This window comes from Pelophylax lessonae (genome assembly GCF_965119305.1).
Source record: "Pelophylax lessonae genome assembly, chromosome: 5".
Lineage (NCBI taxonomy): Eukaryota > Metazoa > Chordata > Amphibia > Anura > Ranidae > Pelophylax > Pelophylax lessonae.
Window position 1 is genome coordinate 471,220,353 of NC_138772.1, and position 18,501 is coordinate 471,238,853.

General features: G+C 43.3%; 1 protein-coding gene across 3 annotated transcripts in view; it reads left to right on the plus strand.

Annotated features, from left to right (window-relative positions):
• The window catches only part of SLC26A7 (solute carrier family 26 member 7), a 99,313-nt gene that overhangs the window by 67,493 nt on the left and 13,319 nt on the right, over positions 1-18,501 (plus strand). For 2 of the 3 annotated variants that reach the window (XM_082259811.1, XM_082259812.1), the window contains exons 13-14: positions 3,774-3,887; positions 12,017-12,065. In XM_082259811.1, coding sequence (XP_082115937.1) covers positions 3,774-3,887; positions 12,017-12,065 — 163 coding nt within the window. Of the gene's footprint in view, positions 1-3,773; positions 3,888-12,016; positions 12,066-14,153; positions 14,305-18,501 lie in introns of all 3 variants that reach the window. The other variant, XR_014225368.1, reaches the window with a different exon arrangement.

The window sequence follows — 18,501 nt, forward strand, 5'->3', positions numbered from 1 at the left end:
GCTCTATAAATTCAAATGCCTATTCCTATAGCATTGTTTAGTAACCACATACAGGTCAGTTAACAAAAACCCCAGGAACATGTATAGGGTGATCTTTGATTGCCCGATAGTAGTCATGGATCAGCTGCACCCCGTCTTTATGTGGCAAATTCACTGAACCCTCGTGATCTTTGGTGGCTGGGCAGAAGTGATTTGACATGTGCTCACTCCAACTCTTAACTGCTTATTAGCATACCTTCTAACTTTTGAACTTGGCAAAGAGAGGCAATTTGTAAAGGGGAGAAATGCAGAAAAGTGGGTGTGGCCAGTGGAGATCGGCATGACCATATAAGTTTAATTGAAGTGATTCTAAAGCCCACTGTTTTTTTCACCTTAATCCATTCTAGACTATACCTCTCACATCTGCATATGTGGAGAGACAGTCACAGCTTGCTTCCTCCAGGTCTTATGCTCTCTTCTGCTTGCAGCCAAGCACCTTCAGGGGCTCCTCCCAAAGAGGGGTATTTCTGCACACTTCCATGTGCCTAGGCCTAAGGCCTAGGAGAGACTAACTGGGTCGACATCCTCATAGGGCAGAAGCCCCTAAGGTAAGAGACAGAACAGGTAGGACCTCTGATAGGTAATAGCTCTCCCAGCATGCACAGCAGGTTCCCCAGGCCTACTGGTATCTCTCTAGCACACCCTGCAGGAACAAGCTCAGACAACATGTGGCAGGGATAAAATACACCCTGAACTTAGAGGGACACACTTGTAGAGGTACAGTTACACTGAGTACAATGTACTTTTCTAGATTAAAGCTGTAAAAAAATAAAAATATGTAATTACTGTACGATGATCAGCCATAACATTATGACCACCACCTAATATTGAAAGCAACAAAGCATCACACTGCCTCCACTGGCTTTCCTTCTTCCCATAGTGCATCCTGGTGCCATTTCTTCCTTGGGAAAGTGACACACATGCACTCCACATGATGTAAAACATGATTTGTCAGACCATGCCACCTTCTTCCATTATTCTGTGGTCCAATTTTGATGCTCATGTGCCCATTGTAAGTGCTTTTAACTGTGGACATGGGTCAGCATGGGCACTCTGATGGGTATGTGGCTACACACCCCCATGCAAAACAAACTGTGATGCACTGTGTGTTCCAACACCTTTCTATCAAAACCAGCATTAACTTTATCAGCAATTTGAGCTACAGTAATACTTCTATTGGATCAGACTATACTGACCAGCCTTCACTCCCCACATGTATCAATGAGCCCTGACCGCCCATTAACCGTCACCAGTTTTCCTTCCTTGGACCACTTTTGGTAGGTTCTGACCACCGTAGACTGGTAACATATCAAAAGAGCTGTAATTTAGAAGTTGCTCTGACTCAGTTGTCTAGCCATTACAATCTGGTAGACTCGGTAGACTTGCGTTTCATTACAAATCAAAATTTGGACAAAATATTCAGAGATTCAGATGTATTTGAATTTCTGAATCACAATAATTACCAATTTCAACTAATCCAAAAGAATTTATGATGAAATAAATTGTTTCAATTGGAAAATTAATTTGATTTCCAAATGGAAACATAAAAGTGAGATAAGATGATGATTCTTCCTAAGGCTCTTTTATAGAATATAAATGAATAGACTAGAACAGATAAGAATAGAATAAAGTAGAATAGTATAAAACCATAATAGAATAAACCAAACATAAAAGAATAGAATAAAACAGAGTAGAATAGAATAGAAAAGAATAGAATAGAAATAATACAAAAGATTGGAATAGAATATATTAAAATCAAATGAATATAGCCATCTCCCGAAATTCAAATTTATAATTAGAATTTCGGAAGACGGCTATATTAATTTAATTCTATTCTACTCTTTTATATTATATTCTTTTTTATTCTATTCCTTTATTTTATATTCTTTTTTATTCTGTTCTGTTTTATTCTATTATGTTCTATCCTTTTATATTCTATTTTATAAAGCAGCCTACGTTGGAATTAAAATTCTGTTTTACTTTTATACCTTACTGTATTTATTGCAACATGTTTCCAATTCAAATTAATTTTCAAAATTGAATTGATTTTAAATTGATTTGAAAATAACGAATATACAAAACAATTCCAAATATACAAAATAAATTTAGAAAAGGAATCATTCTAACATAACGAATATGAGGAAACGAAGATATTACCTTAATGAACGAATCCGAAATTAAGAAAATGTTTCCATCATGCACATCTCTACAATCCAGCCCTTGTCAAAGTCACTCAAATCCTTAAACTTGACTATTTTTCTTTTTTCAACACATCAACCTCAGGGACAACATGTTCACTTGATACCTAATATAACCTAACTACTTTTAGGTGTCATTGTTAGTGGTCATAATGTTATGGCTGATCCATATATACACTATATTGACAAAAGTATTGGGGCACCTGCTTTTACATGCACATGAACTTTAATGGCATCCCAGTCTTAGTCTGTAGGCCTTAATATTGAGTTTTCCCACCCTCTTGCAGCTATAACAGCTTCAACTCTTCTGGGAAGGCTGTCCTCAAGGTTTTGGAGTGTTTCTATGGGAATGTTTGACTATTCTTCCAAAAGAAGGGGGCATCTCCAAACTGTTCCCACAAAGTTGGGAGCATGAAATTGTCCAAAATGTCTTGGTATGCCAACGCCTTAAGAGTTCCCTTCACTGGAACTAAGGGGCCAAGCCCAACCCCTGAAAAACAACCCAACACCATAATCCCCCCTTCACCAAATGATTTGGACCAGGGTACAAAGCAAGGTCCATAATGGCATGGATGAGCAATTTTGGGGTGGAGGGACTTGACTGTCCTGCACAACCCATCCTGACCTTAACCCGATAGAACACCTTTGGGATGAATTAGGGGGGAGACTTTGAGCCAGGCCTTCCCGTCCATATCAGTGCCTGACCTCACAAATGAGCTTCTGGAAGAGTGGTCAAACATTCCCATAGACACACTCCTAAACCTTGTGGACAGCCTTCCCAGAAGAGTTTAATGTTATAGCTGCAAAGGGCGGGCCAACTCAAAATAAACCCTATGGACTAAGACTGGGTTAGACATGTAGTTGGGGCATACTACACATATATAATAGAGGTATACATTTTAACCATCCTTGATATATATATATATATATATATATATATATATATATATATATATATATATATATATATATAAAATAGAGGCCAATATGGGGCAGGTGATTAAGGATTTGTTTTTTTAAATGTGGCGTCATTTGTATATGTTGTACGTTGGTTTTATATATGTTCAAAAATTGATGAATTTTTATATACATAGATGGGAGTCAGCAGCACATGTGTATTTTCATGTTATTTTCTTCATGTAGATTGAAAAGTACCCTTAAAATTATTTTATAATTAAACAAAATAGAGGAGGAGGTTGAGCTTGTATCCATCTTAAGTTTGGTGTTTATAGTGTATTCAAGATTGGTGGAATTAGTTCCCTCTACCTGATCAAAGGGGAAGGTTTTGTATACCTTGTAGGACTTTGTGATGTGGTTTTGTTCTATTGTCCAAGACAGTTATGCCATTAAAGTTCATGTGCGTGTAAAGGCAGATGTCCCAATACTTTTGACAATGTAGGATATCTATATTATTAAGGTAATATAAAGGTAACATAAAAGGTAAATAATAAATACTACTGCATGTGAATTAATTGTACTAGCTTTTTCTCCTTGAGCCACAATAACTAAATAAAGACAATTATTTGTTTATTATAGGACTATAAAGTGATATCTATTGGTTCACCACTGTTATTTCTCACTGCCAAGAAATTCTGCAGTGATATACAGAAAGTGAACCAGAAACCTACTACAACAAAAGAGTCCCATCAGGTGAGGAATGTTCATGATTCAACAGCATTTGTACTTTTCACAAGTGAAATCCTCCCTGATCCTTTATAAATTATACTTTTGCATTCCCTCCCCACATAAAAAATACACTTTTTAGTTTGGTGTACAGCCGTGGCCAAATGTTTTGAGAATGACATAAATATTATTTTCACAAAGTCTGCTTCTTCAGTGTTTTTAGATCTTTTTATCAAATGTTACTATGGTATACTGAAGTATAATTACAAGCATTTCATAAGTGTCAAAGGCTTTTATTGACAATAACATTAAGTTTATGCAGAGTCAATATTTGCAGTGTTTACCCTTCTTTTTCCAAGACTTCTGCAATTCGCCCTGGCATGCTGTCAATCAACTTCTGGGCCACATCTTGACGTATGGCAACCCATTCTTGCATATTCAATGCTTGGAGTTTATCAGAATTTGTGAGGTGTGTTTCTGTTTACCGGCCTCATGAGGATTGAACACAAGTTCTCAAAGGGATTAGGGTCTGGGGAGTTTCCCGGCCATGGACCCAAAATATTGATGTTTTGTTCCCAAAGTCACTTAGTTATCAGATTTGCTTTATGGCAAGGTGCCCCATCATGCTGGAAAAGGCATTGTTTTCACCAAACTGTTCTTGGATGGTTGGGAGAAGTTTCTCTCGGAGGATCTTTTTGTACCATTCTTTATTCATGACTGTGTTCTTAGGCAAAATTGTGACTGCGCCCTTTCTCTTGGCTGAAAATTACTTTACTCCAGTTCTGTCCCTGATGTTTTTCCGGGAGAGATGTGGTTTCTTTGTTGTCCTTGACACCAGGCTATCCTCCAAAAGTGTTTGCCTCACTGTGTGTGCAGATGTACTCACACCTTTCTGCTGCCATTCCTGAGCAAGCTCTGCACTGGTGGTGCCGTAGCTGAATCAACTGTAGGAGACGGCCCTGTCGCTTGCTGGACTTTCTTTGGTGCCCTGAAGCCTTCTTTACAACAATTGAACCTCTCTCCTTGAAGTTCTTGATGATCTGATAAATAGTTGATTTAGGTGCAATCTTAATAGCAGCAATATCCTTGCCTGTAATTCCCTTTTTCTGCAAAACAATGATGATTGCACGTGTTTCCTTGCAGGTAATCATGGTTAACAGAAGAAGAACAATTATTTCCAGCACCACCCTCCTTTTAAAGCTTCCAGTCTGTTCTTCTAACTAAATCAGCATTACAGAGTGATTTCCAGCCTTGTCCTCATCAACACTGACCCCTGTGTTAACGAGAGAATCACTGACACTCAGCTGGTCCTTTTGTGGAAGGGCTGAAATGCAGTGGAAATTTTTTTTTTTTTTGGGGGAGGATTAAGTTAATTTTCATGGCAAAGAGGGAATTAATTGCAATTCATTTGATCACTCTTCATAACATTCTGGAGTATATGCAAAATGCCATCATAAAAACTGAGGCAGCAGACTTTGCGAAAATGAATATTTGTGTCCAGAGGCGGCTCTAGGCTTTGTGAGGCCTAAGGCAAAACTTGGACATGAGGCCCCACTCACGCCCATAATAGGAAAAATAATTCAAGCGATAAAAATGAACTGTATAAATTGCATATATTAAGAGCCTTAACCTTTGCATTATGAATTCACAGTTTCTAGAATTTTCTCTAACCAATTCTTCTTTAATCAAAGATCATTAAACATTGGGTATGTATGTGTATATATATATATATACAGTATATATATGTCTGCTCTTACATCACAGTCCCCAGCATTTCCCTATAGGTCATGATTCCCTTAGTCCCACCTTACATCAGAGTTCAGTGTCCCCCCTTACATAAGAGTTCTCCTTTAAATCAGATTCCCCCCAGCATCTCCTCCTTACATCAGAGTCCACAGAATTCCTATTTACATTAGAGTCCCCCTCTTAAATCAAATTTCACAGAGCCCCCTTTACATCAGAGTCTCCAGAGTTTCCCCCTTACACTGTAAGAAGGAATTCTGAAGACTCTGATGTAAGAGGAGTTCTGTGAACCCTGATTTAGGTGGAATTTTGGGGACTCTGAAGTAAGGGGAGTTCTGGGAACCCTGATTTAAGGGGGAATGCTTGAGACTCTGATGTAAGGAGAGTTCTGGGAAACCTGATTTGAGGGGGAAAGCTGAGGACTCTGGTGTAAAAGGGAACTCTGTGGTCACCAAAGCTCCCCCTTGCATCAGAGTTTCCAGAGTCCCCCTTACACTTCTCTTCCTCAGTCCGCCACAGTCTAGGGCACGACAAGTCCCACTGCAGAAGGCTGCCATACCTGAGTCCCCACAGAGGGCACTGTAAATTCAAGTATAGTGCACTGCCATTCCTCCCTGAGGAATGGAAGCCTGCTGTGCTCGGACTTGTACTGCTCTCTGTAGGGGACTGACGAACTACTGCCTGCTATGCGAAGACTTGTAGTTCCCTCTGTGGGGACTAAGGCATGGCAGCCTGCTATTCTGGAACTTGTAGTGCCCTCTGTGAGGGACTGAGGATTCCTCAGTCCTCCACATTCTAGGGCACTATAACTCCCAGCATAGTGAGCTGTCATTCCTCAGTCCCTCACAGCTGGGGGGAAAAACAACACAGAGTTAAACATCTAAAGGACAACTCCAACCAAAACTACCAATAATGTACAGAGTCCATATGCTATATAATGTCACAGCCCCGCTACCCCTCACCTTCCACCTCGGGTGCTGTCATTGTGTAGGGCAGGCATGTCCAACCTGCGGCCCAGAACCTCAGGCAATGCGGCCCACTGCCCCTTGACAATTTTTTTTTTTTTTTGCTGGGGAGGAAGGAAGTCGAGTCGGGGGCACGGCCACAGAGGCAGCCTTGGAGGAGATCATCCACTAGTTGTGTTATATTAGTGCTGGGGGGGGGGGGCGGCAGCGTTTTATTACTTATATACCTTAACTATAGTATATATTTTATATGCGGCCCGAGACAATTTCTCTATGCTCAATGTGGCCCAGAGAAGCCAAAGGGTTGGACACCCATGGTGTAGGGCAAAGGGCTCCAGCTCCACCATGTTTGGCTTTGATGTCAGAAATGCAGGACTGGCTCAGCTCCACTTTCTTCCCTGGCAACTGACTCTGGCGTCACAGGGGCCCTCTCCTCCTCCCCCAGCCACCCAGAGGTCATCTCCTTCTTCCCCAGCCACCCAGGGGCCCCTCTCCTTTTCCTCCAGCCACCCAGGGGCCGTCTTCTTCTCCTCCAGCCAACCAGGGGCCCTCTCCTTCTTCTCCTCCAGACACCCAGGGGCCCTCTCCTTCTTCTCTTCCAATCACCCAGGGTCCCTCTCCTTCTCCTCCAGCCACCCAGGGTCCCTCTCCTTCTCCTCCAGCCACCCAGGGGCCCTCATCTTCTCCCCAAGCCACCCAGGGGCCTTCTCCTTCTCCCCCAGCCACCCAGGGGCCCGCTCCTTCAGCCACCCAGGGGCCCTCTCCCCCAGACACCCAGGGGCTCTATCCTTCTCCTCCAGCCACCCAGGGGCCCTCTCCATCTCCCTCAGCCACCAGCCACCCAGGGGCCATCTCCTTCTCCTCCAGCCACCCAGGGGCCATCTCCATCTCCCTCAGCCACCAGCCACCCAGGGGCCATCTCCTTCTCCCCCAGCCACCCAGGGGCCATCTCCTTCTCCCCCAGCCACCCAGGGGCCATCTCCTTCTCCCCCAGCCACCCAGGGGCCATCTTCTTTTCCCCCAGCCACCCAGGGGCCATCTCCTTTCCCCCTAGCCACCCAGGGACCCTCTCCTTCTCTTCCAGCCACCCAGGGCCTTCTTCTTCTCCTCCTCCTCCACCAACCATTCTAAGACTCTTCCAACTTCCCTGGGGCTCCTCACCCCCTTTGCGTAGTAGACACCGCAAATCTATGACCAGCCTGCAGAGTGACAAGTCCGGGCCTGGTTACCTTTATGTTCCCGGGCCAGGGCAGAGCTCTCCTCCCAGAGCAACAACTGATCATAGCTTCCTACGGATGCAGATACACGCCCACCCATTCCTCCACATCTTAGGATTACATGATCAGACGGCCAATCCCCAGGCAGAGAAGGCGGGGTAAGTGTCAGGGGATCAAAAGACACCTGGCAGCTGCAGTGAAGGGACTGCAGCACACTGCTGCAAATTTTATATCCGAGGACTTAAAGCAATCTTTTACTTGGGAGATTTCCCTGACTGCGCCCTTCTAAATGTTGTCGCTCTGCCACTGGCCGCGAGGCCCCTGTAGGTGCGAGGCCTTAGGCAACCGCCTAATTTGCCTAATTAGAGAGCCACCTATGTTTGTGTCATTCTCAAAACTTTTGGCCAGGGCTATATATTGAATACAAGAGACTAGTTTTTGATATTTGATAAATACACATGGGATGAGAGACAGACAATGTAGAATGGGTACGGGTGAACACCAATTGCTCAGTGTAGTACACACAACCATGTGTAAAACACTCAGAGGAGATTTAATAGCCAAGAGTATCATTGTGTGAGGGGATGGCCACAGTATGAGAACAACTACAGATATTTAAAGTGTATTTAAACATAAAAACAACAAACACAATTGTATTACTTTGCAGTTTACCAATCCTTAAATGTGGAGGCTTCATTAGGTTTCCTATTTAGGCTTTCTTACCTTTATTTTTACCAGGTGATCAAGCCAGTGCATCCGTTTTTTTTTTAACTTCCTTTTAGAGACCAAACAGCTCAGCAAAAGTTACAGTTAGAGGGTTGAGATAAACCATTTACCACTGTCAGGGGTGCTTACAAGGGTCGATTATGTTCATTTAATTAGAATCCCCAAATGCGATAGCTACAGGCCCATCTCTCTCTTCAACATAGATGCCAAGATCTATGCCAAAGCTGTCGCGGCCAGACTGCTCCCACTTCTACCCGATTGTATCGACAATAGCCAAATAGGTTTTTTCCCTGGCCGGGAAGCCAGGGACAACGTTTCCCGCACAATCTCCCTCTTGTTCCACGTTAGGAGGTCCTCCCAGCCCACCCTTTTGCTTTCAACAGACGCTGAAAAAGCGTTTGACAGGGTGGACTGGGAGTTCCTCATGTTCACTCTCCACGCCTTTGGCGTAGGCCCTAGATTTCTTAATATGATAGGATCCTTGTATCGAGCCCCCACTGCGCAGATACGTGTGAACGGAATACTTAGTGAACTTTTTACATTATTCAATGGTACCCGCCAAGGCTGCACATTATCCCCCATCTTGTTCACCATATCCCTAGAACCTTTTCTTGCCCATATCCGTGCTAACCCTTCTATACATGGAATTACTGTAGGGCCTACAGAACATAAATATGCGGCTTATGCCGACTACGTTTTATTTTATGTTCAGCAGCCTCTCATTTCTCTTCCCAATTTACTCACTGAATTTCACCGCTATGGTGCCATCTCCAATTTTAAAATTAATTTATCCAAATCCGAAATTCTAAATATATCTGTCCCTCGATCTGTAGTTGATAGCTTAAAACCCTCCTTCCCTTTTGCTTGGCAAGCCCGTTCCCTCAAATATTTAGGTGTACATCTTACTGCAAACATTGACTACACCCCACAGGTGAATTATGTCCCCCTCCTCAATGCTGTTTGGTCTGACTTACGCAAGTGGAACCACCTGGCGACTTTTTGGCTCGGTAGAGTGAATGTGATCAAGATGAATGTGCTGCCCAGGGTGCTCTACCTATTTCAAATGCTACCGTTTAATGTTCCCAAAAAATTTGAAACTTCTTTCCTCCTTGGTGATGACATATATCTGGCGCCGCTCACACCTCCGAGTAGCCAGTACGATTTTCATGTGTGCCAAATCTTGTGTGGGTCTGCCATATTTTGCGAAATACTTACACGCTTCTATCCTTGCACGAATCATGGACTGGCAACACAACTTGCGGTCGAAACTATGGGTCCAGGTTGAGTATGAACTTGCTTCATCCTCTCTTTACCAACAACTCTGGATCCCACCTAAATTCAGATCTTACTCCTCCAGAGCCTCCCCGCTGTCCACATCTGTCTTCAACACTTGGGATTTACTTCATAAACAACACGGTCTGCCTTACAATTCACCTCTGATGTCTCTTCTTGGTCATAAATATTTCCTTCCAGGCCAACATGATGTCTCCTTTTAACGTTGGCTTCCCCATTCTACAGACACCCTTCTACACCATGTCACATCTACTCAAGGGATTCCTCCTGTTTCCTCTTTACTCCGCAACTCCACTCTTCCGCTTATGGACCTATGGCCATATAACCAGTTGAAATTGTTCATCAAGGGTCTTCCTAAACCTCATCGCTCACTGAGCTCCCTGAATCCTATTGAAAAGTTCTTTGCCTCTAATAAACCTCAACGGGGAGCATTGTCATTGCTATACAAGGCCCTATCCGCACTGGAACCCTACCAAAATCCATACTTCCTGAAGCTCTGGGAGGCCGACCTCCAAATACCTATCACAGAGTCTCTGGAGAAGTCAATTCTTCCCCTCTCTCACTCGTCGGCTCTATCCACTAAGTTGGCTGAAATGAACTACAAGCTTTTAACCCACTGGCACCTCTCTTCAGCTAAACTACACTGCATGTTCCACTCCACTTCTTCTCTCTGCTGGAGGGGTTGTGCAATGACAGCTACACATGCACATATATGGTGGTTTTGCCCAGTCATACTCACCTACTGGTCCTCCATTTTGTCCCTTATTGAATCCATTCAGGGTTTCCCGATAGCAGATGATCCTTGGACTGTCCTCTTCCATGGCATTAAGGTTCCACTCCATAAGTACCGGAGGTCGGTCACTCCCCACCTCCTCAACGCTGCTAAAGCCTTCATCCCCTTATATTGGAAACAGCCTGTATCTCCTCCTATTAAACTGTGGCTCCAAACCATTGACCACACTTACCATCTGGAAGACATGACATATGACTGCAGAGGCCGAGCCTCACAGGCGTATAAGATATGGGCATGCAGGCTAGCTTTTACCCACTCTAAACAATATGCTGGTTTTATGTCTTTAGAAAGATGTTATTATTTTCTGTGCTTACGCTGCACCATGGGAGTTCCCCCACCAGCTTCTCCCTCTATCTTCCCCTCCTCTCTCTAGCCATTCCTACTTTTCTTTTTCTCTCTCTCTTAACCTTCTCCCGCCTTTCGTTTGCCTTCTTCTCTTTTGTGGGCTCTTATGCGCATGCTGGTTAGATTTATATTAAAGGTCGGCGGGCAGCCTCTCGATATATGCCCCCATTGCCTCTTCACTATACTGGTCTGTTATATAGTTTGGTATATTATAGGCTACCCTTTTGCTTCAATGGTACCTCATGTTTCTGCCTATAGTTATTGGTTTTGTTATGGGAGACTGTCCCTGTCATGTATACTGCTTGTTTTTTCTTTGTAAAATCTTTCAATAAAAATATATTAAACAAAAAAAAATAGAATTCTATAAGTAAAAACACTTTTCCTCTAACTGCCTAAAAAGTTTTAGCTAATGTTAGGCTTTCTATCTAAATCTTCTAGTCCATCTGACACTGCCTTCTCCAGATAATGCTCCTTTCCAAGGATGTCTCCATTGCTCTTCTACAGATAGAGGAGACGTCCTGGATAGGAAGTGTGCTACTGGCCATATTACCAAGTGAAAATAAAGAGATAAAAAGGCTGAAAAAGAAAATGAAGGTAGCCACCACACCTAGGGATTGGTAAACTGCAATATTTTACATTTTTAGTTTTGAGTTTAGATTTGCTTTAATTATATCAAACGCCAAAACTTTAGGCTTTGGATAGAATGGGGAAGGACCAGCGCATTCATATCAATAAAGTATGATGTAAACAAACCTCAGAGTTTTGTTAGCTAGAAGGTATAGGAAGCTGCAATGCACCACAAATCTCATCACACCATATGCAAGGCATGGCATTCTCCAGGGCATTATTTGCAAATTGTCAAAAGTGGGTGCCCTGCAAGGTGGTAATAAGATTACAGTCTCTTTAAAATGTTAACCAATGCCATTTTATTATTGAATGTATTGATTATAATTCTATATTAGCTTTGTTGTGTTGCCCCGTATTGTCCATAACATAAAACATAAGATTTTTCTGTTACAATATAAATATGTATAACATCTTGTCCTTTATGATTTGGTCTGTACTGTATTTTAGCACAATGGAGACATTTTACTAATTCCAGTGTCTAATGAAAGCTGTGCTGGTAAGTAGTTTTGTACTGTGTTACCCATCAATAAATGTGAAAAGTTGAAAATTAAAGAGTAACTGCACTTTTCTTGAGAAAACGTTACATCTTTGTTGCAGGGGATGCCTGAAATCTGACTTGTATCTTAGTGCAGACTTCTGGGAAAATCGTAAGCCAATCACACAAGCAGGAAATTAGGTTTCTGGGGGATTCTGTGTACAGAACACCTCCAGGTAGCCGTATTGCATTGCATTTTACAGAAAATTACAGAGCTGCAGATTGAAAAGGAAAGGTCATTTTTAATAACATTTAATCACAATATGATTTGAGCCGCAATTGTATATACTATATTAATATTATTAATTTTTTTGCTATATTTTTCCCTACCAAAGTGGAGTTACCCTTGAAGCGATACTCTTTATTGGCTAGCTTGTTATTAAAGAGGCAAGCTTTTGTATGGGCTGCCAACACACCCCAGTGCAGCTAAAATCTGACCTTTACTCAGGAATGCAACGCATTGCAGCACGGGTGTGTTGCCTTGATGCATTAGGGTGCTATTTAAAATGATTGGTACTGCAGCGCACCAGTGCATGTGCCATGCAATACCGCAATGCAGAGATGTGAACCCAGCCTTAAACTACATCTTTTTGCCGAAGTATATTTTAATATGCAGCAATTCGTTGTTCTGTGATGTACTGATCCACCCTATATGTACTGTATCAATCTCTATCTGTTTAGTTGAAGGACACATTTTATTTGTATTGGCAGCATTCTTTACCCCCTAATCAATGTTCTATACATTATTGTGTATCTCTCCCCCCTGGAGGAGCTGCTAGAAATTGCCTGGATTATTTTCCCTGTAGACTGCCCTGTAGCCAGGAACACAATCACAGTCACTCTTTGCATCAATAACCAGACTAGGGGTGTTCTTTTTGTTGTTTTTATTTTTGACTGGGGAATTGGGTTGATAAAATCGAGTGAGATACTCCAAAATGAGAACCATATACAGGTTGAGGACAGTGAACTCCTTTCTGTAAAGCTGAAGCAGAAGTCCTTGCAATAGCAAACTGTGGACTTAGCTTGTAGAAGAAGCTGTTAAAAGATCTAAAGCTTCTTAGAGTAACAAGAGCAGAGTCCCTTCACACAGAACTAGATAGACTGAGCTCTTCAGGACACTAGCTGATGACCCCTTTATATGGACACACAGTTGACCACTATAGGTGTGGCAGCAGCCCAAAAGTCTCTAAGATCTCCCACAGCAGTCTGTACTCACAAATGTCCAGGGGAAGTTGGCTGCCTCCTTCCAATATTTATGCAACACCTTTCTCCCATGATACCATACTAGATCTTCAGCAGACAGCCCCTCAGTCAGCTCTCTGTAGCTTCAGCATCCAGGCCCTCAGGTCATCCACCTGGGGCCTCACGAACAGCAAGTACATGGCAGCAGGCCCTCCAGGCTGTGTTCCTCTCCTAAAGGAAAAGACACAGCAGCTCTGTGTCTCAGAGTACTTATACAGACTCCCAGCAGCATTCAGGGCCACCCTCCCTGGGATTGGCCAGGGCTGTATAAATATTCATGCTGCTATTTGCATTGCTCCACACCTATATTCCAGAAAATTCAACTGCTCTGTGTAAACAGAGGAAACAATCAAACCAGTAGCAGCTGAGACACTGAGCACACCTAACTAATCACATAAATCTGTACTGATTACAGTAAGCACAACTAAATTTGCCTAACACAGCAATTTCAGCCACATTGGTTACAGTGAGACAAGCTAAATTTACCTAGCAAACAAAAATACAGCTCCACTGGACACAGTGAGCCAGGACCAAATCCACCCATCACAGCACCCATCCAGAAGGTTGCTACATATGTATAAAGCCAGCATTCTTGATACATTAGATGCTAAATCTCTGGGCTATCTGGGCAATTTCCAGGGGGGTTTTAGTTGTACTACTGCAACAAAATGTGTGGGTATAGCATGAGCCTTGAAGCAGTCTCTGCTCCTAAGCAGCTATGTAAGTAGTTTTGTTAAAGGGTTACAAGAATTCAATTCTTATGCAGTTTGAAACCTAAAGTTCTTGTGTTTCAATCTTTTTATTAAGATTTCAAGTAACCACAAAAATATTATAAAGTAGCAAAGTCAAGTTCAAAATGAAACTGTCATCATAGTCAATATACAAGAAAATGGCGACAATACCATGAAATGAAGGAATGAGGGGTTCAGCCAAGAACCCATGGAAAGTCCGTAAATAGGTATGAGGAACTGCGCCAAGTGGTCAACCATGAAGAGTTTCATGTGGTGTTACGTGTTTGGCTATATTCTAAGAAAAGGTCTTTTTTTTTTTCTGTTTCAATATTTTTATTAAAATTGAAAGTAACAAAAAGTTATTAATTAAAGAATATCTTGCATGCATGTGCAAGTTTGTCCTGTTCAAATTGGTCCTTTATTTTCTAAGCAGCATAGTTGGATAGGTTTCCGCTCTAGCCAACAATGCTGCTAGGAAGAAGACAGATTTGTGATTGACAGCACTGGTTTATGAAAGCAGGGGCCGCTCCGGAGACCAGAGCGGCCATTCAGAGAAAAAGATCACACAACCCACAGCACTGTGTGTCTATCAGGGCTACCTTTCAGTTTTTTGAGTGAACGATCAGCAATGTCAGTTGTGTTATACAAGGCAAAGGCCCAAGATTGCTGATCAAGCTATGGTCACACTGATATGACACGAAAGTGGCACAACTTTTGCTCCGACTTTGCCCTGCGATTTCAGGTCGGACTTCGATGTGACTTCAATGAACGGGATCCGATTTTGATCCAACTCTAAAATGACTGCGACTTATCCTTTGACCAATTAAAACAATTCCTTCGGCTCTGGAATGGATTAAACCTAACGCCAGATAAAAAAAAATAACAAAAAAAAAAGTGTGCCCCCTTCCAATCCAAAGGGCCTGGCATGGATCTTGAAGGGGAACCTCAGGCCAAAATTAAAAAAAAGAGCGTTGGGGGGTACCCACCCCCAAGACCATATCAGACCTTTTGGTCTGGTATGAATTTGAAAGGTGAAACCCCACTCCAAAAAAACAAAACAAAAAAAGGTGAGGCCCCCCCAAAAAACTATTCCAGACCTTTATCCGAGCATGCAGCCTAGTGAGTCAAGAAAGGGGGAGATGAGCGATCTCCCCCCCTCCTGAATCATACCAGGCCGCATGCCCTCAACATCAGGGGTGGGTGCACTGGGGCAGGGGGCTCTGTCCCCTCCACCCCTAGGCACCTTGTCCCGCCGTTCTGTCAGCTCTTGGACTTGGATTGGACTTGTGACATCACAAGGGGATGGAATATCAGGGCGACGCCAATTGATGGCCACACCCCATAGCTATATAAGAACTGTCAGACAACGGAGCTGACAGAACGGCAAGAGCCAGCATCAGAGGAGGAGCATTTTTTAATTTTCAGTGGGTCGGTGGCAGCGGCACAGGAAGAAGTCATGAGAGAGAACACAGAGCCGCTCAGGTGTGTCAGTCCGACCTGGTGCTGGTAAGACCCGTCATCCGGATGATTGCAAGAAAAGTAGTGGAACCGCACTCAGGTAGATGAAAGCAATGGAATTACTTTATTCTTCAAATCATAGATGAACAGACAGTGCAGGGAACAGGTGATCCGAGGTTAACGCGTTTCACGGCACACACGGCCGCTTACTCATAACCGGGACAGGAAGAAGACATCAGCGGAGGAAGCTGAGAAAGATGACATTGGTGGAGGAAGCAGAGAAAATGTGCTTGGAGCAAAGATAGTTCTTCATTTTGAATACAGGCCTGACTTGACAAAAACTGTCTCTTGTTTTTTGTAACACTACACTGCTTTTTTTTTGGGGTGAATGGGTAGGGGTACAATGTACACCATACTCATTCACATGGGGGGCACGATCGGGGGGCTTCAAGATTCTGATAAGCTCCCTGCCTGCAAACCCCAGCCACCACCAGCCAGGGTTGTGGGGAAAAGGGCTCTTGTCCCCATCAACATGGGGGCACGGTGCTTATGTGTGGGGGCATGTTTAGGGCATGTGGCCTTGTATGGTTCAAGGGGGGCGCTTGCTTGCCCCCCCCTACAAGCTCGGATAAGGGTCTGGTATTGATCTCAGGGGGACCCCACACACCGTTTTTTTAAATTTTGGCGTGGGGTTCCCCTCAAGATACATACCAGACTTAAAGGGCCTAGTATGGGTTTGGGGAGACTCTAGGCCATTTTTTAGGGAATTTTACATTGCTAACATCGCATGCCACAAGTCGGATCAATTAAGATGATGATCTGACTTGGATGCTACTTCCATTCAAATAAATGGGCTAAAATTGTGCCCAAGTCAGACCAAAGTAGTGCAGGAACTTTTTTCAAAGTCAGATCGACACAAGTCAGACCAGTTAAAACAGCTCTCATAGGGAACCACTGACATGTCCTGCGACTTGTGTTCTTGAAGTCTAAATGCAAGTCTGGCTCCATGTCTGAATGAATACACAGAGCAGTGGCTCTGCTCAGCTCGGCTCAGGTGCCCCTATAGCAAGCTGTCTGCTGTGGGGGCTCTTGGCAGGAGGGAGGGGCCAGAAGCGCCTGCGAGGGATCTGAGAAGAGGAGGATCCGGGCTGCTCTGTGCAAAACCACTGCACAGAGGAGGTAAGTATAACATGTTTGTTATTTTTATACAAAAAAAAAAAAAAACAAGATTTAGAATGGAGAGTTTGAGTACAAGAAGGCAATAAGGCTCTTTTGTGTTGTTTTTGGCAAGACAGTGAAAAGGAGAGCAGTGTGATGATCTTGCAGTTGCTCTTTAATTGTCCTGTCAGTAGGCTAGGCAGGGCAGCCATCAAAAATTCTGGGGCCCCTTACATAGCTTTAGGCCTGGACCCCCCCGAGCCTGACCACCAACATTCCCCAGGGCCCACTCACTGGCCATCCCACTGAATCTGCCTACTGGCTATCCCACGAGTTCTTCAGTGCACCCCCTTTTATTTTAATGCTCTTACAACATAATATATGAAAAATAAAAAAGTGTATTGCAAGTCATCAGTGCTCTCAAGATTTAACAGTAATGAATTATATTTTGGCCAAAAAGCAGGAAAGAGACAGCCCTATATATTCAGCAAAGAGACATTATCATATATTCAGCAAAGAGATGGAAGAAGAATCAGGAGGAAATATTTAAAGTATTCATAGGGAGTCCATCCAGTCCCAGGGCTTTATGATTCGGGAGCGTTTTAATGGTTTGCCCAGTTTCTTCACCCAAAGGATGAACATATAAGGAACAGAGCGCTAATGCCGGCAGTTAAGAACAGTTCCCTTTCATATGCAAGGGTCTTCTCTGTCTATAGCTACTAGGGTGGGACAATGCCTGTTCTGCTGTCGCTGCCCAGCTATATTTTCCCAGATGGTGCTGCTTACCATGCATGTGTGGCTCATGGGTTTTTCCCACGCAAGATCCACATCATGGCAATGCCAGTATATTCAGACACCCGCTCCGCCATGGTGGATACCGGCCTCTTCCTCTTTTTAAGGGGAGTCAGGAGGGATATGTTTTTAGTCGCTGCCCTACACGTGATGCAGGAAAAATACACCCATGCTTGGTCACACCTGTATGTGTGAACTGAGCCTGTGAGTAAACACAAAATAACAATCCCCCATAGACATAAATTATCCTCTAAATAATAAGTGTTCATATAATAGTACTACCATGCAAATAGGTGTGAACACTGCGCTCTACTCTGTCTGTTGAGGATTGTTAGTTTGTAGATAGAATGTTGAGTTTATGTGGTGAGCTAACACTTTTCACTGTACAAAGTTTGGATAACACAGGGTTAAATGGAATGGTCATACATTAAGTTCACATTGTGTGGACATGCTTATACAGTAATGGAGGGAGACTGCAGACTTAGCTGCCTCCGCTCCCCTCCCCAGGCACACACACACTCACCTGCTCTTCCGACCCTCCGTGCCAATGTCTGAAAACAAATCCATCCTGTATCCCAACATGAAAGGCTATCAGCTAATCTGCACAAAATTTCTTCAGCTCACCTCCCTCGCTGCACAGTGTCAGCACTAGCTGGGCTCCGGTGTTCTGCTGAAAACTCCAACTTGCCGAGAACTCCAATAACATCACTTCCACTAATTGGAGATTAGGCAGCAGTGTAAACTCTCCGGTACACGCTATAAAGAGTGGACATTGTTTGTCCACCCTCTGGAAACCAAAAACATTGCCACCTCCAAGGCGGCGACAACTAATGGGGGGACCAGCAATGTCCACTCAATATAGCATGTACTGGGGTGTAAAGGCTGCCGGTGTTCTGTGAACTGAAAAAGAAAGGCAGGCGCCACTCTAAGTGTAGTAGGACTTCAAATTTTAATGGAAACAAAGCACACTATGTACTCACAAACGAATGATATAACCAGCAGTAAATAAAAGCCTT